The sequence below is a fragment of the Mchenga conophoros genome, linkage group LG17 (assembly GCF_057382185.1).
Source record: "Mchenga conophoros isolate Kocher_MC1m ecotype Shallow Benthic linkage group LG17, M_conophoros_male_GT1.1, whole genome shotgun sequence".
Taxonomy (NCBI): Eukaryota; Metazoa; Chordata; class Actinopteri; order Cichliformes; family Cichlidae; genus Mchenga; species Mchenga conophoros.
Genome location: NC_140542.1, coordinates 17560221 through 17580860, shown reverse-complemented (window position 1 = coordinate 17580860; position 20640 = coordinate 17560221). Strand labels below are relative to the sequence as shown.

The 20640-nt window shown below is 39.8% G+C and overlaps 2 protein-coding genes across 5 annotated transcripts; both read left to right on the top strand.

Annotated features, from left to right (window-relative positions):
* Nucleotides 1-3389: 3389 nt before the first annotated feature.
* socs2 (suppressor of cytokine signaling 2) lies at nt 3390-13411 on the top strand. Of its 4 annotated transcripts, XR_014889164.1 has the most exons (4): nt 3390-3428; nt 7716-7926; nt 8869-9932; nt 10065-13411. XR_014889164.1 is itself a non-coding variant. In XM_085251815.1 (3 exons), exons 2-3 carry the CDS (start codon nt 7800-7802, stop codon nt 9348-9350), a joined length of 609 nt encoding a protein of 202 aa, XP_085107941.1. In that variant the 5' UTR covers nt 3390-3428; nt 7716-7799; the 3' UTR covers nt 9351-13411. The 4 variants fall into 4 exon arrangements, 3 of the variants coding, with proteins under 3 accessions (XP_085107941.1, XP_085107943.1, XP_085107942.1); XM_085251815.1 differs by having other exon boundaries at nt 8869-13411; XM_085251817.1 differs by lacking the exon at nt 3390-3428 and adding an exon at nt 3664-3685 and having other exon boundaries at nt 8869-13411.
* A 1279-nt stretch (nt 13412-14690) lies between these two features.
* Nucleotides 14691-20149, top strand: cradd (CARD and death domain containing adaptor protein). Its single transcript, XM_085252629.1, has 2 exons — nt 14691-15082; nt 19036-20149. The coding sequence occupies exons 1-2, from the start codon at nt 14770-14772 to the stop codon at nt 19338-19340; spliced, it is 618 nt and encodes a 205-aa protein (XP_085108755.1). The 5' UTR covers nt 14691-14769; the 3' UTR covers nt 19341-20149.
* Nucleotides 20150-20640: the final 491 nt, after the last annotated feature.

The window sequence follows — 20640 nt, the reverse complement described above, 5'->3', positions numbered from 1 at the left end:
CAATTTTATGAAACACCAAAGACAAAAATGGTAAGGACGGGTCCAATACTCTGATTAAATAAACTGGGGCAATGTATTTGAAGTTGCTTGGAGACGATTTCTAGTCATATTAGACATTGTTATTTAAATGGCTGGAAGATGAGCAGTGTGAATATCATGTTCAGGGTTTAAGCAGAGAAGCTGCTGAATGTGATCTGAGGGCATCTGTGTGACTGTGGTGCTGCAAAGGACCAGCAGGTGGAAGCAGAAACCAGTAAAAACGGCAAATAGAACCCGAGAAACAGTCTTTGTTTTCAAACAAAGTCTTTATTGTATTTTGTTTTGAGAAAAAAACACAATACAGACTATATGAACCAAAATAAATACAATACCAGATTATTAAGCATGCAAAGATAGTTAGGAATTATCAACATGTTTTCTCAGTAATATTTAAAAATAAATTATAATTATGTCACATAGGTCAATAATAGCATCACAGTATGTTTTAATAATACCAGCCGCCATGCTTTCAGCAAAGGATATGAATGTTATCAGGTAGCACGGGATTTTCCAATAGATCCTGTTATGGTGTAGCTGATATCTTCAAGATGAACGTGACCCATGACTTCTCTTATCCAGTGGCCAAATCTTGGGGGGAAAGAGTCCTATTTAAAAAGATCCGCCTGGCCAACAGAGAAGAGAAGGTGTTCATATCACTCTCTGTGAAGTTTCCCACTTTGAAATTCCTCCTGGAAAGGCTGAACTTCTCTTAATCTGCTTAATGGATGTCTGTCTTCTTGTTTCTGCTTTAACAAGAAAAGAAAAAAACAACAAGAACAGACAATAGTTCTTCCATTATCTTAATCGGGCTGCCCAGCTACTCAACTTCTGAAGGCTGATCACACAGGAAGTGGCGAGTGCTGGTTGAGCGAACAGCCCAACGTTTGTGTTGAACTTGCTGCAGCGCTCTGCTTGTACTACGACAAGTTTTGCACCTGTCAATCTGAGATATAGACGTCATACCTCACCGAGGTCAAAGTTCAAATGAACCTGCCAGGGGCTACCGTCAATTTAGCGGGAAACTGTGCAGCGAAGGTACTTCGTATGCGAGACGCTGAAGAACTAAAGCCTGCAGTTCCTTTGATGTCCAGCAGGGGCGCCAGCAGTGAATCAGTCTCATGCTAAAATGCTCAAAATTACAGCAGAAATAAACATGCTTACAGCATTTTTATATCTCACTGTTCAAATTGGACTGAGGCTTATTTCACATGTGGCTCATATAATCTGTGGATACAGACTGATTACCAAGTTAGTTAGCATTATGACATAGCACTTGTTTCGCTTCTGGAAATAAAAAAAAGACTATAGTAGTAGGTAAAGGGAGCTAAGCTTCAAAATGAGGATGTCGGGTTTGGTAACTAGTGATGTGTGATACCACTGATTTTCTTTCCAATCCGATACCAAGTAATATTCAGGGTGGTATCGACAATACTGATCCGATACCGATACTTTGTACAAAAAATTATTTTTATTTATTGTATCTCAAATTATAGTGTCATAATAATTACAGGACATCAGATTACTTGTTCTTATCACTTAATAATGCAGAGTTCATCATATAGAAATAACAAAACTGAAGTTGTGCTATTTGAACACCTTGCCTGCCTGCAGCACTAAAGGACTCCGTGAGAGACATCTGTCTCGCCCTAGCAGCACCTGTCCCTCTCCTCTTCAGTTCACCTCTGAAGGAAATCTCGGTCCCCGGTTTCTCCGTGGATCAGGTTTCCTCCGAGGCGTGGGCACCTATAAGCAGAGTTTTGTCTTTACCCTATAAGATTCAAAATTATTCAAAGTAACACTCAGGTATGCCGTTCAGCGGGTTAGTTACAGCGCCGGGAGTAGCTTGGGAGAACAAGGAAACACAGACTGCTTCAGGTTGCTTTCCCAAAATCAACTCAAAGGTTTATTCATCAGACAACAGTTTATATAGAGGAAAAAGGTTCGTGTGTCAGCAGATTCTCAGTTCAAACCGGTACAGACCAAATAAGGAAACGTCTTCCTGCCTTGTGAGCAGAGAAGTATCCTTTGTATAGTTTATCAGTTCAGCTACAATTTATGATTATCCCAGCAAAATACACTCCTAGACATAGAATATAGAGTTCTTTCATTAGTGAATTCTGAAACAAACCACCTGGCCTTTAACAAGCTCTTTTCTAGGAGATAAAGAAGGGAGGATGGGAGTAAGGAAGTGATCTCTGTGGCATTTTCGACCTTGGTACCAGCCTGTGATTCTTACACATTAATTCTTGGGTCACAGAGAAAGAGAAAAACAACTAGTAAATGGGCCTTATTGAGTAACAGTTTTCCTGTATAATATCACTATAAAACAATATCCTGTAAATGCTACCATGGTATCAAAATATCACAACAACCTCAACATACACTCGTCATATTCTGTGATATGATTTACTCTGAGGTGTTTGACAAGGTTAGTGATGTTGCCACAACCATACATGCCAACCCTCCCAATTTTTCCGGGAGAATCCCGAATTTCAGTGCCCCTCCCGAAAATCTCCCGGAGCCACCATTCTCCCGAATTTTTCCCGATTTTCCAGCCAGACAACAAAATTGAAAAACCATATCGCAGAATTCATAGCGCGGCCCAGCCTATTCCAGTTTCCAACAATGGCAGCAGCTGCTTAGATTTAATATTACTCTTATTTCGCTTTCTGGGTCGCAAAAAAACTTTTAACATATTTTCATGTGAGAATGTAGCTGTGTAAACTTCAAATATCTGAGCCGATCCAAACATCGTTTTCAAACCCCCGCGGTCTTTTGCTACTCGGGTTAAACATGATATAGTCACTTTGATAACTTAAAAATGTTATTGTTTGGCTTTTTCAGTGTTTTATTTGTTCGTGACTAAATCGGTTTGGCTGAGATTAAAGTTATTAGATTAGATTAAATTAAATGTAACTTTATTAATCCCTCAGGAGGGTTCCTCCGGGGTTTTCACACAGCTGAATAAACGTCAAACAGAAAATAATTAAACAGAAGCGTTTACGTCAGCGCCCGGTTATGTATTAGATAGCAAGGAGCAGACGGCAGTTTCACTCCAGCTCGTGACGTACTACCCGGCTTTCTTTAGACCGGGTCCTCAGGTGGAAGCAGCCTCTGAATTTGGACACTGTTGTAAAGGCTCACCTTTCAGCACATTCACTTCATCAGATGCACTTTCTTCTTCTTCTTCTTTCTTACAGTTATATTGGCGGTTGGCAAACAATTGAAAGGTGCATTACCGCCACCTACTGGCAGATGCACTTCTTGTCCTCACCTTTGATTGGGGGTGGTGCTTGGCCTTAATTGCACTCACCTGTCACTCGTTATATAAGAACTGCACTCACCTACCCCCTCACTCTTTCTTCACTCCCACACGGGCGGCAGCTGAGGTGAGTTTCTCTTTGAGTCTCCTGAGTTCATGTATCATTTTGAGTTACTTAAATCATACTTTGTCCCTTTTAGTGATAGCAGTCCATGTGTCTTTCCTTTACCCGTTATCTAATTAAAAAGACAAAACCTGCAAATGATTGATGAATGCTTATTCTCATTCTAATCGGATGAGTCCATGATGATGACTACTTAAACCCTGAAACTTCCTTCCTCCAAAACAGACACCCCGCTGTTTCCCGGCTGGCCAATAATAACTGTGAGATTTAAAGTATTTTATCCCATAAATATCTTGCCATCACCAGTGTGTGAATGTGTGTGTGAATGGGTGAATGACTGAATGTAGTGTAAAGCGCTTTGGGGTCCTATGGACTAGAAAAGCGCTATACAAATGCAGGCCATTTACCATAAATAAACCATGTAAAATGTATTCTCCCCCCCAGCAGCCCTTTGAATGTCTCCCTAGTATGGCCACAACACCTCACTCTTGGAGCACTTTTTTTGCCACATGTATGGCAAACCACGTCTCAGCTGTTTGTGGAGGTAAAATACTTCTGCACAATTAGGCTCAGCCATTGTTGTGAGTGCGCACACCAAGGGGCTGCCAGACATTTATACAGCTGTATTTCGCACATGACTATGAAAGGCGGAAGAGGAAGTAGTTCTTCTGAATGTAGACAATCCGAATGTTATAGTTTCTTCCCACTGTGTTCCTGTTATGATGAACTACAAATTTACTCTAAATTACTAAAATATCGATATTTTAATGTGAGAATCGATTCTAGAACATAAATGATTGGTATCGGAGGAATCGATATTTCAGGATCGATCCGCACATCACTATTGGTAACTATCATTTATTAAACAGTGTTATATACAGTGACATATAGGAGGCGCTAGTTGAGACTAAGAGATGCATCACTGCAACATGGGTGATCTTCACTTTGTTTTCTGTGTGGGCATTAACACCTGGTTTGAGTTTAATGAGAGAGAGCCTGTGAGTGACTCCAGGTGGGTCCTTACAGAGACAGGAGGACCAACAGCCGCATACGTCAGTCCACCTTAAATCGTGGCACCACGTGACCGTGTTCCTGGAAAGTTCCTGGAAATGCTGCCTTTGTGTTTATGGTGACATTGGTTCTTAGGCAGCTGCTGGACTCGGTTGTGTCCAGCTCTCTGACGGACGTTCGGACGCTCTATTACCCGCTCGGTGCTTTTCGGTCTCTCCGGTAGCTGCCGGTGCGCGGTTGCTCCCCGGGTGGGACTGGGTGTCAGAGAGACGGCAGGGACCTCCGTTTATCTGCACTGTAACCCGCCATTTGTAAATCGGGAAAGACAAGAAAGAAGGAAAACCTCCAGCAGCGGAGCGTTTCTCGGGATTTGGACTAGAAGTGTTACTGGGGACATGTCGGGGCCCCCCCGAGGACACATCGGCGGCAGCGCTGCTGAGCCCGCCGTGACTTTTAGCTAGACAGCAGCTAGCAGGACGTAAAGCAGTCAGGTGCGTGTGCTTGTTTTTATCACCAACATGTCACCAAAACTCAAACCAGGTGGGTAAACACGCACCCAAATAGACAAGTAACACGCCGATAATACGCTCCAGACTGCACAGAGCCTTCTGCACTGACCTGTGCTCCCAAGTTCGATTATTTTACCCAGAATAATGGGAGCCCTTCTACTGCCTGTCGAATTGCGTTCACATTTAGAATAAGCTTCTCGGTGTTCTCATCTGATTAAAACGTAATAATCTAATTTTCCCGCTATTTTTACAGCCCATTCTTCAGTTCGGCACACAATAACTCCCCGTCCAGGTTTTGCTTTAGGAAGGGCTTTTTTTTAAATCATCGTTGAAGAACTGTTCATGTTATACCAAATTCTACTCAAAAAAAAAAAAAATTAAGGGGTATTTATTATTTAAGGGGTATTTATTATTTAAGGGGTATTTATTATTTTCTTTTTTTTGGGTTGTATGGAAGCCCCAAACGCAATTTCATTGTTCTTGACAATGACAATAAATAAATAAATACTAAATACTAAAATTCTTCCAAATTTATCCCCGTGCCCAAAGCTGTGTAGATTTGAATAAAAACAAGCGGATTTATGTGTCCTGCTTTACACAGCTCTCCTTTCTATTCCGTCCACAAAGTTACATCAGCGTTCAATTTTAATTGTAATAAAATAAATTAATTTTGCACTACTCACTGCTGTTTCGCCAAATAGAATTTAAACTCGAAGCCACTGTAATATTTCTTCATGACCTCAGCGTTAAAAAAAAAAACCCCAGAATATTTGTTCTTTCCTGACAGCCTGTTCCTCGGTTACACCAAATATTTTTTTTATTATTAGCAGCTATACGTGCAGAATTTTTTTTTTAACAAATTCTATTGTAAAATCGCCTTAATTTGTTTCCGAGGTCAGAGTGCAAAGTCGCTTATAAAAACAGTGATTTTTGCGTCCTTTGTCCTCTGCAGTCAGACATAAAACCTCACAGCAGGTTTTAAACTGTATGCTTAGTTTGCTTTTTCCAAATAGCCCAGTTTTTCCAAATTCAGTTAAAATTCTTGTAATTCTCATTCTTCACGGAAGCCACTGTTGTAGACAACAAGACATCAGAGTGCAGTACTGATTTGTGCACACAGGAACAAGCAGCCTGTATTTATTCCGTTTCTTCTTGTGTTTGCCCTGCTGGCCTGAATACTAAGCAGGTTATTCCACGGGGGGAAATGGAGATCTCTCACCAAATTCTGTGAGAAATTCAGCTGCTTTAAGGCTGCCTGGAATGTAAACATGTGGCCTGTCCCCCAAAGTCCACTTTGAACAAGAACCACCTCACCTGACTGCTTTTTAAGGTGGAAAAATGAATTAATCTAACTTCAGTCTGCTGTTATGTGCTGAAACATTCACATACTTTCTTTGTTTAAACACAAAGCAGTCAAACAGCATTTGTTTCATGATGGACAGACGAGGAACTTAAGGTGTCTCTTTACTCTATTAGTTTAGTTAATAAGATTTCACCTTCCACCTGAGTTAATTTAAAACTGCCACTATATCTGCTGCACAGAATAAAGAAGCTGGTCTCTGAAAGATGTTTGGAGGTTTGTCTTTGCAGAGATAAGTTGCATAAGCACTCAGGAATGTGAGATAACAGAGTTAACCTAACAGAGGACAGGAGTAACACACCGAGCCCTTCAACACATTTCTCATCTGAATGATTTCCACTATTTACTCAAATATAAAAGCATTAAAGGGACTTCGGCAGAGTGCCAGTCTAAAATGTTTTAACTTTTTATTATTGCTTTATTTCTCCCCAGTCTTTAAAACACTTTAATGATAGTTATGGTGAATATTGGTTTTTTTTTTGGTTTTAAAGGCCACACAAAGCAGTTTTAACCAGTGGTCATAAATGTGGACTTTTTTGACTGGAATTTGGTAAGAGGGAAAAAATACTGCTCAGTTAAAGCCATTGAAAATCTTCCTGTAGTGAAGAAATAAACAATACTCTTTGATAGACACTATGTACCTTTTTTTTTTTTTTTTTTTTTTTTTTGTTTCACATCATCAGTCTTTTGGCATTTTTGACCTTAAAGTTTCTTCGCTTTTTGTTTTTAGCTGATGTGTGTTTGTGATTATGGTTAAGGTTTAAAGTTGAAATTCCTTTCTTATTGTCTCATATGAACTTAAATTTTTTTTAAATAATAACAAAGATCCAGGAAAATGTGATTTTGGCTTTTTTCTTCTTTTTTTTTTTACTAATTTCTCTCAGTTTGGACAAAAAAAATGCCTCTGCAGAGTTCAGATGTCAGGTTTGTTCAAAAACATTCAGCCTCCTCCCCCCAAAAATCTACAAATCTGACACCCAACAGTTTTAAACTTTCAATCAGTTTGGTCTTAAATCTGCACTTTTTTTTGACTGGGGTTTGGTATGAGAGAGACAGTATACCTGTTTGTTTTAGTGCTGAATTTATTTATTTAGAGGTGATGAGTCAATCTCGTGTTTTACAGTCAGCTGATTGATTTAGTGAAACATAAATCTGCCTCTGTCTGATCTGTCTTTATGAGTAATATTGTCTTAAAGATAAAGCTCCTTTATTTACCGGCTCACTTGAACGTAAAAAACGCTGAAATGTTGAGAAATAAAACTTTCTCTTGTTGAGTTTCTGGTTAAAAATGTTTTCAGACTTCATTCAGGCTCTAAAGTATTTTTGGATCAACTTTTTTTGAGTGGAGCCTGGTGTGCAAGCCTCATGTCAGATTTTTCTTCTTCACTGGTTTTTCTCCTGAACTTCCAGGACTTTGACACTGTGGTGTGAGCAGTTGCGCCCTGTAGACTTTGTCCATGTCTCAGCTGTGGGCCTGAAGGTCGGATTTATCCAATGACTTGCCAGTCCTCAGAGTCCACGGAAACCATCGAGAGTGACAGACGAGCCGACAACAATACCGCCGCTGTGGAATCTGACGAGAGCCGCATTGCCGCTGCCATGAAGGAGCTCAGAAACACGGGTAGGAAAGATTTACGCCTCCACAGTCTCCATCCAGAGGAGAACAGCTGGAAACCAAAGCCCAGCAGGTGGAGTTTCCATCCTCTTGTTTTTTATTTTGGCAGATTTAGGGGGGGGCACATCCAAAACTAAAAAGGCTCACCTTAGTGCATCAAATAGTCCTGTTCAGGAGGCTGAAAAATCACAAACACAGCAGATTTTTCTTTAAAGCATGATGGTTAACAGCTCCAGAGACGTTGCAGCGAGTCTTCAGGTACCCAGCCGCCACAAATCAGCTGATTGATTTCATTCTCAGCTCATAACATGAGCAGCACTGCCGTCTCTAAAGGTCTCCTTGGCTGGTTTGGGCCGTTTCGCACCACAGCTGCTGCATTCAGTGACAGACAGGGGAACAGTGAAAGGTGTGCACTGTGTTGTTTCACACACCTGAAAGAATCAGTGTGTGTCTAGGTGGCGCCATTACTTTCCACCAGGCAGATTCACAAAAACATTTTACTGTGAAACAAACGGGAGCTGCTCTTTTGCAGCCATCCTGATTGGTTGGTTAGTTTGGTCATTTTGTGGTTTTAACCTGTTAAGTTCCCATTAATAGCTAGTATAAAGGTGCGGTGAGCAACAGTGACGTCACATGTTGGTTTCTGAAGTCCTGTTTCCAACCAAGACTTTGAGTAATTATTTATTGTTGGAACAGCAAGGGAGACTGGGGGCGTGGTTTCAGATTAAGATATGGTCTCAGCAGGACAGTGGGAGGGGTTGGTGATCTCCAAACACTGACACATACAGACAGCTCGGTCACTGGGTGCTGCCCCTGAGCAGGCTTCCAAAAGTTGGCTAATCAGAACAAACTGAGCTTTTAATGAGACGGGTTAAAACGGGTGGTTTCAGAGAGAGGATGAGCTGGGATAAAGGGTTATTCTGAAGTTCATCTTTTGCTTACTGTCAGGTTGGTACTGGGGCAGTCTGACGGCTAATGAAGCCAAAGAGATCCTGCAGGACACCTCCGAAGGCACCTTCCTGCTGCGGGACAGCTCTCAGAGAGATTACCTCTTCACCATCTCCGCCATGACGTCAGCAGGTCCCACCAACCTGCGGATCGAGTTCAAACACGGCAAGTTCAAGCTGGACTCGGTGGTCCTGGTGAAGCCCAAGCTGAAGCAGTTCAAGAGTGTGGTCCACCTGGTCGAGTACTACGTCCAGCTGTCCAGGAGCAGCGACAAGGCGGCGTCGGCGTCAAATTCTCGGGTCTCTCCGGTGCCGCCTAATGGCACAGTGCAGCTGCTACTCACCAAACCCGTGTACACCTCCACGCCATCCCTGCAGCACCTCTGTCGCATCACCATCAACCAAAGGACACGGCAGGTTCAGGATTTGCCGCTGCCCAACAGACTAAAGGACTACCTGACGGAATACGCCTACAATGTGTAAGGACTGATGTCATCTTACCACTGACTGATCCCATCGTGTGCTGCTCTACAGGGTCACGCAATAAGCTGCAGTGTCGATGTGCTCTGAGTCTGCAGCCAATCACGCTGGAGTCAGAGGGGAAAGGTCTGATGGAAACGCCGTGTCACATGACCCCTCCTGACCACAGCTACCTCTCTGCTCTGTGGTGACTTGACACCTCGTCGTCCCCTCACCTTTACCAGATCATCACTTTTCAGAACATCCATTTTCCCCTGAATCCATATGCTGATTTTTAAAATGGACCAGATAAATCTGAAGTATCTTAAGGTATTAATGTTTACAGTGGTTACTGATGTGGTCACTGATGTTACCATGGTTCTATGAAACGTCATATTACAAATACCATTATTTAAAAAGCTTTGTTATTAATTTTGCTTGTTGACACTTTGAGTGATGCAGAGGGGGAAAGTGGTGCTATCGGGCTGCCCCCAAGTTAATTTTATAAATAAAAACCAGAATATTGTATTTACCTTCATGAAAACAATAAAAATATTTCTTTTAGTTTTCAGGTTTGCTCTGCTGATGAATCACAGATTTGCACAGGTTTGGAAAACATTCCCTTTAAATTACAGCTGCAACTAAAGATTGGTAGTTGACTAATCTGTCAATTTTTCTTCAATTAGTCAACGATTATTTCAGTAACTCTTGTCCCTGTGGGCAAACTTCCTGTTCTAGGCTCCAGGACCTCACCTTCTCTGGTCTGCCCACCTGTGACTGTCACCCTGTTGTCTCATTCCACAGCAAATTCAAATAATTACCCAGGAAACGTGTGAATTTGAAAATAATCAAATGTATCTCTAGCATTACTCAATAGCACGGTCAGAATAAAAGTAAGTCAATAAAAATATCAAGGAACATAAATTAAAATGCTACTTTAAACAGAAAAGTGTCCATAAACTCGAATAAAGCTTTGAATTTAAAAAAATATATATATATTTTTTTTTTGTTCAGGTTCAAAATAACAAGTTTCCGAAGTTTACAGATGATTCAGTTCATGAATTCACAACTGCAGTAGACATGCTCTGGAGGAAAGCTCACACTTGTCTTTGAGATGTTCCCAGCTGCTGATAAACATGCTGAAGATGCTCTCTGTCATGATTTCAGCAATTTGAGAGGTGCATCAGCCTCTTTTCAGAAATGTACTGGTTTGCTATTGGATTTCAGTCATTGGCTAGCAAAACTGAAATGCTTAGCAAGCATCCTGAGAGGTTTCTAACAGGTAAGCTAAAATAAACATTACTGTACGAACATGAACAAGGTATCAATGTGACGCACTGACTCAGCTCTCAATAACGGACTCATCAGAGCTGATGTAACAGCTCTAGGGTGACAGCGTTTGAAATGCTCATGCACTGCAGTCGTGGAAGGAAAGCTCCGTTTAGCACGGTCTGGTTTAACTGTTTAATTTTTGTAAAATACTTTCACTTTTTTTTTTTTTTTTTTTTTTTTTTTTAAATTTAATCTCCCTTTCAGTTTACTTCTGTCATCCACTTTTGCCGTTCACACAATGTTCTTCTTCGTTAGTAGTGAGTGCAGTCTTGCCAGGTGATAGAGGCGATGCTGCCCCCTTAGCTTCCTGTAGTGTATTGCTATTACAAAAGTGCATTCATGTGGTTTTTCTATAGGATGCATCTTAGTCAACATGATCAATTATAACAACAAATTGTAGCAGCAGGCCTACTTAAAATGACTTTTTTTGAATGAAGTTTGGTGTCAGAAGAACGTAAACAGCAAATTGTGGGTTCATGGGTTACTAGCTTTTCTCTTTATTTCAAATCTAAAGTAAACAGTGGGTGTCCAGAAGCTGGCCAATCAGAAAGTATGCTTTTAAAAGACGAGGACTGAAATGACTTCACTAAACAAAATAAATAACTTTAAACTTTTAATATTTGTTTTTATTTCTTTAATGTTTTCTTTGCTTTTTTTATTTGTATGACTTTACTTAAAGTAAATAAGCTTTGAAAATATGGAGGGAAATACAAAAGCAAAAAAGAACAGAAACAAAACTAAAATATAAATATTTTTATTTAAAATATTTTTAAATAAATTCAAAAATTGTAAATAAAACTAATAGAGGTGTTAATACAAATACTGAAATATGTCCCATCTTATAACTTCATTATTTTGTGTGTTTTTAATAATTTCGTGCAGAGTTTTGGCCATGTTGGTCCTCCATATGTAACCTCTTTCAACCTGGTCACAGTAATTTAAGTGTTGAAACATGAATATTAATCGATTATTGATTAACCTTTTTTTCACATTTTTAAATGTTTATTATTGATCAAGTTAGTAATTATTGTTCCCATTAAGTTATTGATTATTTGATCAGTGAAAAAAAGAAAAAAATATGTTTAGACCAAATAGCGGTTCCAGATTGATTTTCTAATTGATCTTTTGATTGATTATTCGGCCTCTTCATGTTGGAAAGTTTCTGCGAGGATTTCTGTGGAAATAATTAACAGAAGGAAAACAAAAATCAGGAAATAGAATAATTTTCCATTTTTCTCCACCAGTCAGAGCTTGTCAGTCCCACCTGTAAACACAAGTAAACAGAGCCTTCTGATTGGCCGACAGACAGCCTGTGACAGTGAACGCTGGTGAGGCGGAGAGTCGAGGTGTCCTCGTGGACGTTCAGAATCAAAACAAGCTCCTCAGACTTTGTACCTGCATGTAGTAAATACTCAGTTTTCTTAAACTGTGATTGGCTCAGAGCTGTAAAGGTGCAGGACCTGTTATTTCTGTAGCAAGGAGACGGAAAGGCACACTTTCAAAGCTCAATTCATCAAATAACCTCAGTCTGCACCAATGAACCAGCTTCAGGCTGTGTGAAGACTTTCCAACCAAACTCAATTTAAATATCCTACGTTTTTATTACCAGTATCATGGTCTCCTAAATTCAGCACAGACACTGAGACCTGGTAAAAAAATATGTTTATATCTTTATTTTATTTTACCAGGAAGTCTCACTGACACCATATCTCTAGCTTCGAGCCCTTACTCAGGAAGGAACCTTTAACTACAATTCAGCCAAACTCAATTCAAAAATCTAAATACATCCTGCTGGTGTTAGTAATTAGTCCCGATAAATTCAGCACCATCTTTGTTGTTGTCGTCATCATAATCATCAGGGTTTTTCCTGCTTACAAAAAGTTCTTGTTTTACCCCCAATGTAAAAGAAAAATCCCCAGAAATGTGGTGCAAGTGGGTGTGATTTGGATTAAATGGTCTTAGTCTCAAATATGTCTCCAAACAAAACAAAACCCGCTGAACCACCACATTTCACAAACATGTTTAACAAACCCTGACCAAGCCTCATTAAAAAGCTTTTGTTTTTAGGATTCATATTCACCCACCAGTGTTGATGGTTAATGCTGAGTCTCTGGAGCACATTTAACCAAACTTCATTCAAAAATTGCATGTTTTTTGGGGGGGCCTGTGGAATCTTGTGGTTGCCTCATTAATCCAACAGACATGCAAGCACTTAATTTAATGAAAAAAAAAAAACATTTAGTCATGGATTCAACCTGTTTGTTACCATAGAAATGAAGGTTACACAAGTGACCATGTTATGTTTTTGTCAAGTTGTCCCTGATCGGGTACAGGGCGTCGATGCTGCATGCTCACGCTCTGTCACCTTTCTTTAAAATCATTTTCAAACATCCAATCACAGCTCAGCATCGGCCAAGAAGAAGGGGCAGAGCTGATTGGTCATGTAGCTGCTCAGGTAAACAGGGTGTGTCCTGTGATGTGTGTATAAGGAGGGCCAATCAGGGTGTTTGTTTGTGCTTCAGCCTTGATATCTGACCAGTTCCATGATGAAGATGACAAAGAGCAGTTGAATTAAGCATGGATGCACCAAGCAGGCAGGGCGTGTGCGCGTTCTTGTACATATCGCAGCCCCTGTGATCTGATGAAGTATATAATTAATCGTGTCTGTATTTCTGGTATGTTTCTGAAGCATGTAAACGATGAACTGATCAGCTCCTACCAGGAGATCAATAAATTTTATATGGTGCCTCATCAATAATGTCTCACTGCTGCTTATACTTCATGCTGTTATTGATTCACACCCACAGGACAAAACTATGGAAGCCCAGGTATGTGTGTAATAAATGGTTGGGGTTTTTTTTATCATTTATTGAAAGGAAAAAGCTGAATATCTTCATTAATAATCAGATTTTTTTTTTTAATAAAAACATAATACAAAGAAACAAATGATGCTAATAAAATCTCTCTGTTAAATTTTGTTTCTCTGGTTAGTTTATGAAGGCCCATTCTTTATAGAAGCCTGAGTGTGCCAGGAAACCTGAAACGTGTTTATAGACTGGTCATATTTGTTGTTTAAGTTCTTCTAGCAAGAACTGCTGCAAGTTATTCCATTCATTTTCTAGATTTGTAGAAATAACAAATGTTCATGATTAAACTTCCTGGTGCTTTAAATTAAAGATGTAAAAATTTAGATTCTTTTCCCCACATTTTTAAATGTGCAAATGAGAACATTGTGCAGTAGTCAGCTTTATGAATTTGTCTCAGTGTACTGTTTTTCATTTGGTGGCTATGTATAAATTATTTTTCTCACAAATAAACATATGAATCACATATTATCAATAACAATGTCAAAAACAGATTCAGTTAACTGTAAATTGGTCTTTGAAAATAAAATCTTGTAATAAAGGACAATGTGACACGAGGTTTTGTGAACTCCATGGAAAATCTTTCAGTTTGGGGAATTTTATTTTGAATTCCTAAATGTAAGTATCTGATATATAACAAATATATTAACTTCTTTGGTCAGATTGTGGCTTTTTAATGAATTCGGCAGATATTTTATAAACGTTATTTTCTTTTTTTATTAATAAAATATATCTTGTATCTATAAAATTACCCTTGGTTTTTAGCTAATGCTGTGTGTTAGGTAACGTTGCTCGATGCTATGGTACGCTGAACCTAATTCAATACTTTGTTTTTGAGGTTTCCTCGTGGATTTATTAATGAAGAATATTTATCAGTAAAGTGGAACGCTCTGCGAGGCTTCTTACCGAACTTCGGCGTACATTTACGTCACCAGAAATCATCTTATCAGAACCAATCTGCATAAAATCTGTTTTCCCTCAAAGTTAATTTTATCCGGGGTATAAACGCACGCCGAATTTAAGATCAACGACTAACCAATCCTTCCACGCAAATAGATCCCATATTAACCACCAATCTAAGCAAATTTTAGATTGTATTACCATAAAAAAATGTGAACGCAACGTGATTAGCAAAGACTTTGGTTCCGCCTGCTTGTTTCCACCCGAGCACAAAAACAGAGCAGTTGAAAGGTAGTTGTACAGCTGACACAAAGGACTAGTTTAATGATGTGGAACTGCTTATTTTTATGAGCTTCGGTGAAATGGACCCGGTGCACAGAGCCGTCCTCCGAAAACACCGGCTGGAGCTGTCCGGCCAGCTTCTGGTCAGCGAAACCATCGTTCCGTTTCTGTACCAGGAGGAGATTTTAACGGACGCGCAGGTGGAGGACATCGAGTCCCGATCCACGGAGAGACAGAAGACCCTCCGGCTCCTGGACCTCCTGCCGAGCCGCGGGCCCCGGGCCTTCCAATCCTTCCTGCGGTCCCTGCAGGATTTCAGTTGGGTCCGGGACCGACTGCTGCAGGAGCTCCAGACCCCACCTGAACCCGGACCCAAAGGTAAAACCAATCAGGGTGCGGGGGAATCATACCTCTCTACATAAACCCGGAAGTCTTGTTGGCAGAAACATGAGGCACAGGTACTTTAGCCAGACCAGATCCAGGACACAGATCAGCCTCTGGGTCCTTTGTTTTAGGATCAGATGAGGGTCAGAGGTCACTGATGTTTGTCTGAGGAGACTACATCCAGTGTGACCAGGTCCAAATGTAAGACCACTTCTCTTGGACCTCTGTAACGTGGACTACATCAAAGACTCTGACCACTGTGAGTGGGTCACATTTAGTTCAACCAAACCTCATGGAAGTATTGTCTGATTTGAGGACTGAACCATGAAATAATTTCCAGAAAATTCTAATTTTTGAAAATCGACAGTTTATTGAACCATGTGACAAATTTATTTAAAACATAAATTACATTTCAGTTTTCTTATATGACTTTTAATTTGTATCACATTTGCTGCATTTGGCTTTTTTAATTGCTTAAAAATGGATAGTGCCATTTATTTTTAGGGGGGAAATCACACTGATGATTTACTGGGGCGATCGTGGCTCAAGAGTTGGGAGTTCGTCTTGTAATCGGAAGGTTGCCGGTTCGAGCCCCGGCTTGGATAGTCTCGGTCGTTGTGTCCTTGGGCAAGACACTTCACCCGTTGCCTACTGGTGGTGGTCAGAGGGCACGGTGGCACCAGTGTTCGGCAGCCTCGCCTCTGTCAGTGTGCCCCAGGGTGGCTGTGGTTACACTGTAGCTTGCCATCACCAGTGTGTGAATGTGTGTGTGAATGGGTGGATGACTGGATATGTAAAGCGCTTTGGGGCCCTTAGGGCCCTATACAAATACAGGCCATTTACCATTTACAAGCCTAAAAACCCCACAAAAAATGTATGTAGAAATATAATACACTATTTAACATTTATCAAAATCAGAAGTGTTCGGCAGAACAAATTCCCCACTTAGAAAAATGGGAGGAGACTGATCTGCTCCAAGGAGGTTTGGGATTATGCAGAATCAGCATCATGTGAATCTGATCCCAAACATCTGGCTGGGAAGCTGCTGCCAGGTTCCTGGAAACCAAGAGGGAGGTAATAAAAGGAGGAGGTGGACGAGGGAGGCCTGGGCAGGAAAACAAACTCTTCCTCCTCCTCTGAGTGGTGGGTTTTCAGCCTCTCAAAATCCCCTCGTTTTATTTTTGTCTGAGTTTAGTTTCCCAGAATTTTCCTGCTGCAGCCGTTCTCGGAGTCCCTGATTTTGATTGTTTTTTCCAGGAAAGTCCCACGTCGTGCTGACAAAGTATTGATGCAGAATCCTGACCGTCTAATCCTGTCATCTCTGTCCTAATCTGAACTAAAATGTAAAGACTCAGACTTTTTAGTGTTAAATGTAACTTTCTCTCTGTTTGCTCAATCCTCAAATCCAAATCTTAGATTTGTATAGTTCACACTCATCTCATAACTTGGATTCATAAAATTCACAACTTTGTCACTTTTAATCCAGAAATTGTAAACTTCAGACACACAAGGTTGGAATTTTAAATTTGTTTTGACTTTAATTTGAAAATGTGGATTTTTATTTATAAAATGAATCCAAATGAATCGTGCAGGACTTCCTGTAGGTTGAAGTCATCCTGTGAGCTGGAAGTCTGAACACGAAGCATTGGTCTTAACGAGTCTCCTGACTTTGATTAAAGCCCGAGAGGAAGACTGTCCTCTTCCTTCAGTCTAACCTGAAGCACATCTTCATCACGGGACTGTGGATGCTTTCAGTTTAAAGTTAATGAAACAAATAATCTGCAGCTTCCATCAGATGCTGAGTAAAAATCAACAGCAGTCATTTATTAATACAATAATGTGATCAACAGTTATCCACCTAACCCAACGTTTGTGGATTTGATACTCCATCATTGTCACAGCTGACGGTAAACTGTGTTTTGGACAAAATGAAGCTCTTTCAGTGATTAATGAAGTGATCAGACGGACAGACGGATGCCAGCAGATGTTCTATTTTTGATCTGTAGGCGTCTGAGTCGTCTCACTACCCCTCAGACGGTCAGAGTTTGGCCATCACTAGTTACCTGGTGTGGGGTTGGTCTGATCAGCGGCAGCAGAGAAGCCCTCTCACACCTGCAGAGCACTCTTCCATGGCATGCATTTTTAATTTCTCTTTGATGCTTGGGCTGATCGGGACCCGATGAATGTAAAAACAAAGAATTACCAGATTTTTGATTTTTTTTTTTTTTTTTTTTTTTTTTACCTAATTTTTGTTTCTGAGAAAAATTAGAGCCACATATGAGGGTATTCGTTTAGATTTTCGATAGAACAGAGGCAGTATAATGTCCTCGTAAGTGGATATCAGGCCCTTGTAGAGCAAAACTTTGTATTTTGGTCTAGACAACCCAAAATGTGATGTCCACATATGTGGACGCCAGGTCCTAGGAGGTTACAGCAGCAGCAAACAAGCTTGGATTTTAAAGGTCATGTAAATTACAGTTTTTTTAAAAATAGATTTTGGTGGGCTCACGCCTGCCGTGCATGGATTCAGTGATGTCAGCATTTGAAGCAGAAAAAGGCAAAAACATTCTACACTTGTTTGTGTTCTGGCCGTTTGAATAAACTTTATTTGTTCTGCTGTCACTGGTTTTTGCTGTAACTTCAGTTCTCAGTATTTTAACGTAGGCAGGCGGTGGTGGGAGGGCTGTGCCGTTTGGTCTTCATTCATTGGACGGCAGCATCAACAACAACAGAAAAAATACTATGAGCTGTTGGCGTCATGTTTTCCTGTGAGGTCACAGTAACCACGCTTCACTGTTTGTTCAACCCCCGGAAAGTTCGAATTGCTCAACCAGCTGAGGTTACAAACAAACGGCACCCTGCAGAGCACCAACGGGCTCGGAGTTGCCCAATCCAAACAGCCATTCACTTCTGTTTGTCCTTATGAGGGTGTTAAGTTGAAAACATCACAATCCTGACAATACAAACCAAACATTCAAACATTTGGAGATAACATTTAAAATAAGATGTTTACAAACCAAAGCAATGTTCAGATTTAAAACAATTTAAACTGGAAATCTGTTAGATGAATTTGATATTATGAAATAAACCTGAAGAGGGCAAATATAAATCAGTCGATCAAAGTCTGCTTTTTTTTCTTTTTGAAATGTGAAAATTTAGTCCAGATTTGAAATAAGTCTGAATTTGTGATATTTCAGAATGACAAACTCCAAATTCAATAATTAGTTTAAAGAGAATTTCAGAATTTTAAAATTAAAATAAACATGTAGTCTAAGAATAAATTGAAAAGTAATTATTAGAAATTCTATTTAAAAAAAATCTTCAGTTAAACCTGAATAAAGTCTTTGTCTAAGCAAATAAAAATAAGTCATATTTTGTGTTATTTAGAAAATAAATTCATTGTATTAGTTCATTTACAGTTTTGAGTTTTTGATACATCTGAATTTTCCCTATAAAACAACAAAACTGAATATATATGTTGATGTGTACAAGAAATAATTATATCGAAAATAAGTCATTAAGTCCAAAATCAACGAATTAAGATTACATTGAAAAGTGTTTTTTGTTTTTTGTCAGTACATATTCTGAGGTTAAACATGATTTTTTTTTTTTTTTTTTTTGTGACAGTTTTGGTTTTCGGGAGAAGTCTAAAAAAAGTTTTAAACTGAATGTCAAAGAAACTTTTTTTCAAAGAAGTGTTATTGTTCATGTTATTGTTAGAAATTTGAACTCAAAGTTGATTAAAATCCACATTTTGAAATAAAAATGACAAAAACTGTGAAATAGAAATAAAAGTCAGGATTAAATCCAGAATCTGAAATTAGAACTGAGGTTCTAGTTCTAAGATGATAATGACATTATGATAATAAAAAAAGGTAAACAATGATTTTTTTTATATAGGTGAAAGTTTATTTCCTTTGACCTTCCTGTTCTCCGTCTGTCTGCAGGCGCCTGTCGGCTCCAAGAATCGGTTCTACAGCGGGTTCCCTCAGATCGAGAGTTGTCCCAGCTGGCGTTGCAGCTCGGTGCCGAGTGGGAATCGGTGCTATTGGATCTGGGTCTGTCGGCAGAGGTGTTGTTTCGATGCCGGTCCGATCACAGCCTCAGTTCTCAGGCGGCGGCGCTCGCTGGGCTGGTGCGGTGGAGGCGGGCTGAAGGGAAGCGAGCGACAGTGGAGAGGCTACTGCAGAGTCTGCAGAGCGCTGGCATCCATTCAGCGGTCCTGGAGGACGTTCTGAACGTTTCTTCGTAATGCAGAGAGACGCATTTCAAATGAAGAAAAAGACTGAAATCTGAAATATAATATTAGGGAAAAATATACATTTTTACACTTATGTTCAAGTTTTGAAGTGTTTTCAGGATATAAATCAGAAAAATCAAATTTAGAACAAACTGAAGCAGCCAAAGACTAAAATGTGCCTTTATTGCTTGTGTCTGTGGGGTTTTAAACTTTTTACATAAAACTGATGTGATGCTAGAATCCTTTTATTAAACTTTATATCCAGAGAACACATCTTTAGATGAATGCTTTGTAGAAAGTCAACAATATGAAACAAAAAGAGTAAATTTGTGGCATAAATATCAACTCATGACAGTAAAATCCTGTTGAAGCAACATAACCTGTCGAAGGTTTGGGATTAAAGTTCAGTCTGAGATTAGATTATGTTTGAAGATAAAAAGTCTGGATTCTGAGAGACTTCATTTCAAATGTTGAAGCAGAAAGTCTGACAGAAAGAGCAGAAATGTAAAGAGATTTAAATCCTGAGTTTGTTCTGAAGTGTGTAAAGTGACAGGATGACGTTTCTTCATGGAGCTGAATCATCAGCATACAGGAGCATCCTCACCTGCTCTGCTTCATGCTTCACTCATTGTTACTGAGGCCCAGGATCAGAGACAGAAGGATTACTGTGAAATGTGAGTCATGCTGAGCTGGTCTGTCAGCTGGAAGTGAACAGAATAAGTTACTGTGATGAAGCAATGCACTATCCCTTTAAATCCTGATCAAATAAAGTTGGACTGAACTTTTTCCTGAGAAATTAAATCAAATGTTTCCTGTAAAAACTGTGTGTGCAGTGTTTGTGTTTCTTCCTCCACCACCACCTCCTTCCTGGAAGACGACCCAGATTTGTTTCAAGAAAACCAAATATTTTAGTCCGAGGAAAACCTTCAGAGAGCCCTTTGTGCCTCCAAACACAGGCGCGTGCACACACACACAGTAACACACTCTTTAATACACACATGTAATAAAACAGTGTGACTCAGCCACACACACTAACACAGTAATACACTCTAAAAGGCATGTAATAAAACATTGTGACACACACAGGAAGCTGTTCATTAATTCCTCAACAGCCTGCAGAGGGACGGCTTTCTGAGTTTTTAAGGTGGACTGAAGAGTTGAACTTTGTTTCCACAGTGACCGTCTGAAAAAAGTGGTTGAAACCACGAAAAGTTCACATTTCTTCAGTTACTGAATTTGCTTTTTCTAACAGTTTTTAAAAGACTTTAAAAAGTGAAACCAGATCCCGGGTTAACCTTTAACCTTTGAACTG

Bases quoted from the DNA above. Each gene is read 5' to 3' on its own strand.
- cradd (XM_085252629.1), top strand. From the start codon at position 14,770: ATGAGCTTCGGTGAAATGGACCCGGTGCACAGAGCCGTCCTCCGAAAA. The intron at 15,083-19,035 runs GTAAAACCAATC...GTCTGTCTGCAG, and splicing joins ACCTGAACCCGGACCCAAAG to GCGCCTGTCGGCTCCAAGAA.
- socs2 (XM_085251815.1), top strand. From the start codon at position 7,800: ATGACTTGCCAGTCCTCAGAGTCCACGGAAACCATCGAGAGTGACAGA. The intron at 7,927-8,868 runs GTAGGAAAGATT...GCTTACTGTCAG, and splicing joins GAAGGAGCTCAGAAACACGG to GTTGGTACTGGGGCAGTCTG.